The sequence below is a fragment of the Drosophila eugracilis genome, unplaced genomic scaffold (genome assembly GCF_018153835.1).
Source record: "Drosophila eugracilis isolate 14026-0451.02 unplaced genomic scaffold, ASM1815383v1 contig_408, whole genome shotgun sequence".
Lineage (NCBI taxonomy): Eukaryota > Metazoa > Arthropoda > Insecta > Diptera > Drosophilidae > Drosophila > Drosophila eugracilis.
Genome location: NW_024573270.1, coordinates 1,543,089 through 1,550,293, shown reverse-complemented (window position 1 = coordinate 1,550,293; position 7,205 = coordinate 1,543,089). Strand labels below are relative to the sequence as shown.

The 7,205-nt window shown below is 47.8% G+C and overlaps 3 protein-coding genes across 3 annotated transcripts; 1 reads left to right on the top strand and 2 right to left on the bottom strand.

Moving 5' to 3' along the window:
* Positions 1-300: 300 nt before the first annotated feature.
* LOC108103912 (26S proteasome non-ATPase regulatory subunit 5) lies at positions 301-2,058 on the bottom strand. The gene is made up of 2 exons (XM_017209661.2): positions 841-2,058; positions 301-783 (listed from the first exon to the last, which is right to left on the bottom strand). The coding sequence occupies exons 1-2, from the start codon at positions 1,983-1,985 to the stop codon at positions 414-416; spliced, it is 1,515 nt and encodes a 504-aa protein (XP_017065150.1). The 5' UTR covers positions 1,986-2,058; the 3' UTR covers positions 301-413.
* Positions 2,059-2,497: 439 nt separating this feature from the next.
* LOC108103882 (brahma-associated protein of 60 kDa) lies at positions 2,498-4,607 on the top strand. Its single transcript, XM_017209611.1, has 3 exons — positions 2,498-2,778; positions 2,845-4,128; positions 4,187-4,607. The coding sequence occupies exons 1-3, from the start codon at positions 2,671-2,673 to the stop codon at positions 4,340-4,342; spliced, it is 1,548 nt and encodes a 515-aa protein (XP_017065100.1). The 5' UTR covers positions 2,498-2,670; the 3' UTR covers positions 4,343-4,607.
* A 409-nt stretch (positions 4,608-5,016) lies between these two features.
* On the bottom strand, positions 5,017-7,143 carry LOC108103881 (cleft lip and palate transmembrane protein 1-like protein). Its single transcript, XM_017209609.2, has 2 exons — positions 6,119-7,143; positions 5,017-5,995 (listed from the first exon to the last, which is right to left on the bottom strand). Exons 1-2 carry the CDS (start codon positions 7,010-7,012, stop codon positions 5,198-5,200), a joined length of 1,692 nt encoding a protein of 563 aa, XP_017065098.1. The 5' UTR covers positions 7,013-7,143; the 3' UTR covers positions 5,017-5,197.
* Positions 7,144-7,205: the final 62 nt, after the last annotated feature.

Below are 7,205 nucleotides of genomic sequence, written 5' to 3'. Positions count from 1 at the left end.
GGCAAGAGGGTGGGCGGCTTAGCCATTGGACACTTCCAAGTAATTGGAGCCTTAAACTGTTGGTATTATACGTACATATTTGGTTTTGTGCAAGCTTGTTTCGATATTTTAGTTTCTTGATTTAATACAATTTATTTTGCCCCTTAAAAAAAAGGATGCCTGTTTATATAAATTACACCATTTGATATTTTACCAATCGGTTTTAAGGCAATCCTTTTACAACTGTCCAAAGAATATTCTGACTATTTGTTGCATCCCCATCAATTCGACCTGCCCCATGGGGCATTGTTACATGTGATCTAATAGTTAAATCTTATTGTAATTCTATAAATACATATTCAGATGTTAGTTGAACCCGTCGCTGTACATTTGATTTATAATCTAAAGCGGTAAATGCTTGGCATCTACGCTCTTTAGGCGTTGCCCTGCGGTTCGGTGGCTATATTCACATCCGCCTGGATGTGATAGGGTCCCTCGTTCACATATGCCGAGAAACGAACAGTTTCGGTTGGCGAAAACTCGGCACTAACGGATAGCATCTCCATGATTTCCCATTTAAGGAACTTGACGTCCTTGTGCAGATCCTTCTGCCGCGATAGCAGGAACTCCACAGCACCGCCAGTGTTTTTTAGAGCAACAATGCCCCAGGCATATTTACAGACAGTCTTTAGCAGAGCCAAGGCGGCCAACTGGAGGTCAGGGAATGGCGTGTTAATCAGGTCCATGATAACATTCGCCTGTGCTCCACCAGCAAAGCTTTCATACCAGGTTTTCAGAATTGAACTGGCAAAGAAAAGACTTGTCAACAGGGTAAATGCAAAATTTCTTAATCAAACTTACTTTATTTCCTTGGTAGGAGGTGTCTCCGTGGCATAAATCACATCTAACGAGTTCAGCAGGCGCTCTTTAATGAGCGCCGATAGCTTCTTGGTGTACGAACCGTATTTCTTAAATGACTGCTCCATGGCCAAGTTAAAATGTAGGTGCAGCAGCATCTTGCCCTGCGGTGTACTGGCCAAATTGGCCAGCGTGTCCATGGCAGTCGGCAAAATGGTTTCATCCTCAGATTGCAGCTGCTGGAACAAACAGGCTAGCATGTGTGGATAGCCGACAATGATCTTTTGCGGCTGGACGGCGGCAATCTTTCCGAAGAACTTCATAATACTCGGTATAAGCAGAGCGTCCAATGGATTCTCCTCGATGCGCTGCACTCTAGTGCTGATCACATCAAAAACACGACGGCGTTCCATGAAGGACAGCCCATGGTTCTGTTCGGCCAGTGGCACCAGGATCTCCAATACGGTGGCCTGTAGAAGGACATCATCGTTATCCAACTCGCTGAGCGCCGCATCCAGGATAAACTCTACGGCACTGAGGGAGGTGGCGCTGCCCTTCGCTAGAACCACGGCCAGTTCGTAGGTGCGACAGCGCACGATTTCGTTTTGCTGCAGAAGCTGCACCAGCTTGGCCTGTACGCCGGCATCGCTGAGTCGCTGGACAAGCACAATAGACAGTATATTAATGGCCAGGGAACTGCTATCCGTCTCCGGTTGCTTCAGTTCATCCAGAATGAGAAAGAGTAGCTCATTGCCGGGAAGCGTGTGCACCTGACCGGCATTCAACTGACGGCGCAGCTCCTTGAGAACGCTGGCCAGCACCAAAGAACGCAGGGCAGGATTCGGGTGGGCCAGGCCACGACCCAGCAAACTAGGCAGCTGCTCGTCGGCGGTGTCCACAGCCAGCTGATCGATGCAGTGGCCCAACAGTTCCAGGGCCACATCGACAGCCTGATCCTTGGGCGTCTGAGAATCCACCTCTGGATTGGCACAATCATACAATTCGGCCGTGGTCATCAGTCGACCGATGATTTGGCGCGGTAGGGCTGTCTCCTTACCAATCGCTGTATTCATCTTGGTTAGCGCCTCCAGGCGCTGTGGCCTCGACTCCAGAGCCTTTATATTCGCCACCCACCAACTCTCCTCCATTTGTATCACTTCTTTTCTGAATAAAACAAAGCAGTTGATTTTAAAATGACAATTGTGTTTTGGCTAGTGTGGCTTTCTACTTCAGATTATATATCCACGATTATGTGGTCACACTACAACTTTGGTAGTTATCGTTTTCACTGATATCGCAGACCTGCTCAAAATTGCGCCGACTCACAAGCACCTCCGCTCATACCGAAGCCAAATTTGGTACTAAATTTCGATGGCTATCGCTCCCGCTTATATAGCCGCGTAGCTCAAAATGGCGTTGCTTATCGGCTTACACTGCAGCCCTGCTTACAATGGCGTTGCCTATCGACTATAGTGTAGCCCTCGTCAAAATTGCGTTGTTTATCGATTGTAGCCCTGGTCAAAAATTGATAGGCGCGCTGCTCAAAATTGCGTTTTTTATCAGTTTATACTGCAGCCCTGCTCATAATAGCGTTGTCTATCGACTATAGTGCACCCCTGGTCATAGTTGCGGTGTTTATCGATTGCGGCCCTGGGTAAAAATGTGTAGCCTATCGTTTAGGCTATAGTGTGCAACCCTGTTTTGACGCCATTTTACAGGCGAAATTGTGTGTGTGACGCGTTGTTGTAGTGCAACAAAAAGCCAGAAAATTTATTTTCATTGCAAAAATCAAGTGTTTACCGTCGGAAACAAGGGAAGGAAGAACCATTGAAGATGTCGCAACGCTTTGCACCTGGCCAAGCGCCAGGGCAATCGCGGTATCAGCCACCGCCACCGGCACCCGGTATGCGTCCCTATCCGCCGCCAGGCGCCACTTTTCCGGTAAGTTTTCCTCAGATTTTCATGAACTCTTCGTGCCAAATAACCGGATAATCTTATTCACAACAGCCACGCGGATTTCCACTTCATCCAAATACAACGCAACCGGTTCCAGGCACAGCAAACGTGGCCGGTGTACCGGGAGTTCCAGGAGTGCCCGGCGTTCCTGGGCCATCGCTACTCCAGCGTGCTGCCCAACAGCCGGCTTTTCAGAGCAGTCTACGAGGCACAGGTGCCGCTGGCGGTGGCGTTGGATCCGGCGGTGGGAGCAAGCGATCCAATGAATCCCGCAGTTTGGGCGGTGGCGGTGGGAAAAGTGATTTTGTTACGGCCAAGAAGAAGAAGAAGCTGGCGGATAAGATTCTGCCGCAAAAGGTGAGGGATCTGGTACCCGAGTCGCAGGCGTACATGGATCTGTTGACGTTTGAACGAAAACTGGATGCCACAATCATGCGCAAGCGTCTAGATATTCAGGAGGCCCTTAAGCGACCCATGAAGCAGAAGCGCAAGCTGCGTATCTTCATTTCAAACACATTCTATCCCAGCAAGGAGCCAACAAACGATGGCGAAGAGGGAGCCGTCGCCTCCTGGGAATTGCGGGTTGAGGGCCGCTTGCTAGAGGATGGTAAGGGCGATCCCAATACGAAGATTAAGCGCAAGTTCTCATCGTTCTTCAAATCGCTGGTTATTGAACTGGACAAGGAGTTATACGGGCCGGACAATCATCTGGTCGAGTGGCATCGCACCCACACCACGCAAGAGACGGACGGATTCCAGGTGAAGCGGCCGGGCGATCGCAATGTGCGCTGCACCATCCTCCTGCTGCTTGATTACCAGCCGCTGCAGTTCAAGCTGGACCCGCGACTCGCCAGATTGCTAGGCGTGCACACGCAGACTAGGCCGGTGATCATCTCCGCTTTATGGCAGTACATCAAAACGCACAAGCTGCAGGATGCCCACGAACGGGAATACATCAATTGCGATAAGTATCTGGAGCAAATATTCAGTTGCCAGCGAATGAAGTTTGCCGAGATACCTCAACGCCTCAATCCGCTGCTACATCCGCCCGATCCGATTGTGATCAATCATTTTATTGAAAGCGGTGCGGAGAACAAGCAGACCGCCTGCTATGACATTGATGTAGAGGTGGATGACACGCTTAAAAACCAGATGAATAGCTTCCTGATGAGTACTGCCAGCCAACAAGAGATCCAGGGCCTGGACACGAAGATACACGAGACGGTGGACACTATTAATCAGATGAAGACGAACAGGGAGTTCTTCCTAAGCTTCGCCAAGGATCCGCAAATGTTTATCCATCGCTGGATCATCAGTCAGACGAGAGATCTGAAGGTGAGTGTGGTATTCCTTGAGTTTCATTAAGATTTAAAAATCTTTTTTATGTTTTCAGTTGATGACCGATGTGGTTGGCAATCCGGAGGAAGAGCGTCGGGCGGAGTTCTACTACCAGCCGTGGACGCACGAGGCCGTTTCGCGCTACTTCTTCACCAAGGTTAACCAGAAGAGGGCTGAATTGGAACAGGCGTTGGGCATACGCAATGGCTAGGCGAATAGTTCGCCGATCTGCTTCAGCAGCTAATTAGTGGAATCAACGCCAACTGGCATCCGTAAAACCGTGCGCACGGCAAACTCTTTTTCCTTCGTCAGCTTAGTTTAAGCCTAATATATGTCCCTTTTTTTTCAACAAACTGAAAACGATTCCTCTCCACAACCAAAATCCCACGTCCTTATAGTCCCACAACACACACATCCAGCACAAATATTGGACTTAACAGTAAGCTAATAAAATGGCATACAAATATAAAAACCGATCTTTCAGTTGACTATTTTTTGTTCTATTATTGTTATTAGCGTTATAGTTTTCTAAATTATGTTACTATATTTGCTTCTATATTGATGCAGCCTTTTAATGCTTTTGTGTTCCTTTTAACTTTTATAAAATGCATTTTGTGTTGGTTAGTTGAGATTCTAGGATCAATTTTTGATCGCTTTTATGAATTCATGTTAACTGATTGTTTCTAAAACACATATTGATCTACATTGGATTATATTATATACCTTCTAACTTCTTAGGTGATCAATCCAACAGTATGGAAGAAGATTGACCGCCTTTTAAGTCACTACATGTAATATCTTAACTTACACTTTAAAAATATGTGGTAATTCGGTAGTTTTGCACCCTTGCGGTGTTCTTTTCTGGTTTTAAAATTGTATAAAATGTGTGTTTCGGTTGTGAGATCATTGCCTATGAAGAGACAATAATAACACTCCATTTATATTTAGCATTTAATTACTATTTAAACACAAGTTTTAAATAGTTGGTTTAATGGACTACAGCTTAGGCTAGACCTACCAGCTATAGACGGAATGTGCCATCTTTGCTTCTCTTGGTGACATAGGATCAGTTGCGCTTTTTACGACTGGCCGCTGTCGAAGCTGATGATGTGGCATTAGCAGTATCCAGGTTTTCGCCAATGACCAGGCCTGTATCAACACGACTTTTGTCTACCGGATATAGCCATCGCTGATACAAATAGATTATGAACACAATATCATCGCGCAGACAGGCCACCCGATGGGCCGTGGGCATGGTGATAATGAAGGCAAAGAAGTCATCGATAAAGGTATTGAATGCCTTGTACATAAATGCACGCCACGGCAATGCCGCCACGGACTTGAGCTTGTAGTTAATAAAGAGTTGTGGCAACATGAAGAGGAACCCAAAGGCATAGACTCCGTTAACCAGCGAATTGAGCGTCCAGGAGTACCAGGAGCGATGCGGCTGGTAAAGCAGCGAATAGACCGCTCCGCTAAGGCACAGCGGATACAGTAGGTAGCTCAGATACCGCATGCCCTGCCTGTCCAACTGGTCGGTCTTCTCCTCCTCAGCCAGCTGACCGGTCTTTGCGTCGGCTGTTTTACCATTCCGCCGGTCTACCTCCTCTAGCTTGCGTCGAATAAAGCCGCTGAAACTTAGCTCCAGACGTAGGATCTTCTTGCATTTCCATAGCTCAATGAGCGTTCCCAGGCCGACAGGCACAACAACCAGATACGAGGTATTCTCATCCAGCAGATACAGAAAAATTACAATTTGTGAGAACGCCCGCCACATAGTTGTGCTACTCGAGAGGCCCTCATAAGATCGCTTCTTTCGCCAAAAGGCCACGTCATTCTTAAAGCTCAGAAAGTCGAACAGCATCTGCGGAAAAGGTGAACCTAAATCAGTTATTGCTCGTACCATTACTTTTTAGCTTTGCAATAGCATGCGCATGTGAATATTATACCAAGATCATTCCATATCCATTTAAAGATAACTACTTACATGAATGCTGGACACAAAGATGGTGCCGCATAGCAAGTACACATTGGTGTCCGAGAAGATGCCTTTCACTTCATCAATGTCTTTAGTTGCAAATCCGGTGGTAAGCAGGGCCTGCGTGGCATGCTCCATGAGTAGCATCAACCGGAGTTTGCCCACGCCCACAGGTTTGTAATGGAAACTGAAGGTGAACTCGGTGGTGTTTCGGGTGACGGGCACCAGATCCTTGAGTCGTGTATTAAATGTATCAGTCTGGAGGATGGGCAGGATCTGCTGCATTCGATTGACCCGTATCAGTGGTGCCAATTCCGGTGGGACATCCTCTTGCGAAACGGAAAAGAGATCGGTGAGCAAGGTTACGTATACATTTGACCGGATGTGGGTGCTGGGACGTCCAGATGAAGAGCTTTGCTTCTTTCCCTTTGCTTGGACAGCAGAACTGGCTCCTTTCTCCGAATCTCCCAGTAGATTAAAGACCTCCGCACGCGGCACCATGTATTCGGTGAGACTCATAGTATGAACAACGGTGGGTCCATCTCTCCGCAGACTTCGCCATTCCAGGGGTTCACCCTCCAAGGCCAAAACCACATGAAAGTACAGAGAGCCATTGCGTCGCGTCTTAAGCGGCACATCCACTTCGAAGTCATGCTCAAAGCTCTGATCGTAATCGAATCGTTTGGCTTTGTAAAGGTCCCGGACCTCGGAGGCAATGGGACTGCGGCTGAGGGAGGAAAACAGTGCCAGTTGTAGGCGTGGCCGTTCCGCTAGGAAAGATGTGTAGCAGGGGACTCCACTGCACTGAAGAGTGGTGAAGAGCTGGGACATCTGATAGATTGAGTGTCCGATGTACGCCAAGAATGCCACGCCCAGCAGCGTCGAAATTGAGGGCAGTCCCATTTCGGTGCTTTTCTAGGTGTTGACAATGCCCGGCAGAATGGTGAGTGGTGGGCAGTGGGAGGCGGTTGCGATGCCAAAGTTGGGGGAAATTGTACTCAAAGATTTCCGATTTATTTCTCAAGCCGATAAATGGTAGCGAAAAAGCCGGTCGCATTGATTGCCGATAACGAAAACATCTATCGGTTTTTGTTTG

Excerpts from the sequence above, each read along its gene's own strand:
- LOC108103912 (XM_017209661.2), bottom strand. The coding sequence starts at position 1,985 with ATGGAGGAGAGTTGGTGGGTGGCGAATATAAAGGCTCTGGAGTCGAGG. Across the intron at positions 784-840 it reads CCTCCTACCAAGGAAATAAA|TTCAATTCTGAAAACCTGGT; the intron begins GTAAGTTTGATT and ends TTTCTTTGCCAG.
- LOC108103882 (XM_017209611.1), top strand. The coding sequence starts at position 2,671 with ATGTCGCAACGCTTTGCACCTGGCCAAGCGCCAGGGCAATCGCGGTAT. Across the intron at positions 2,779-2,844 it reads CGCCAGGCGCCACTTTTCCG|CCACGCGGATTTCCACTTCA; the intron begins GTAAGTTTTCCT and ends TATTCACAACAG. Across the intron at positions 4,129-4,186 it reads GTCAGACGAGAGATCTGAAG|TTGATGACCGATGTGGTTGG; the intron begins GTGAGTGTGGTA and ends TTATGTTTTCAG.
- LOC108103881 (XM_017209609.2), bottom strand. The coding sequence starts at position 7,012 with ATGGGACTGCCCTCAATTTCGACGCTGCTGGGCGTGGCATTCTTGGCG. Across the intron at positions 5,996-6,118 it reads TCTTTGTGTCCAGCATTCAT|ATGCTGTTCGACTTTCTGAG; the intron begins GTAAGTAGTTAT and ends CCTTTTCCGCAG.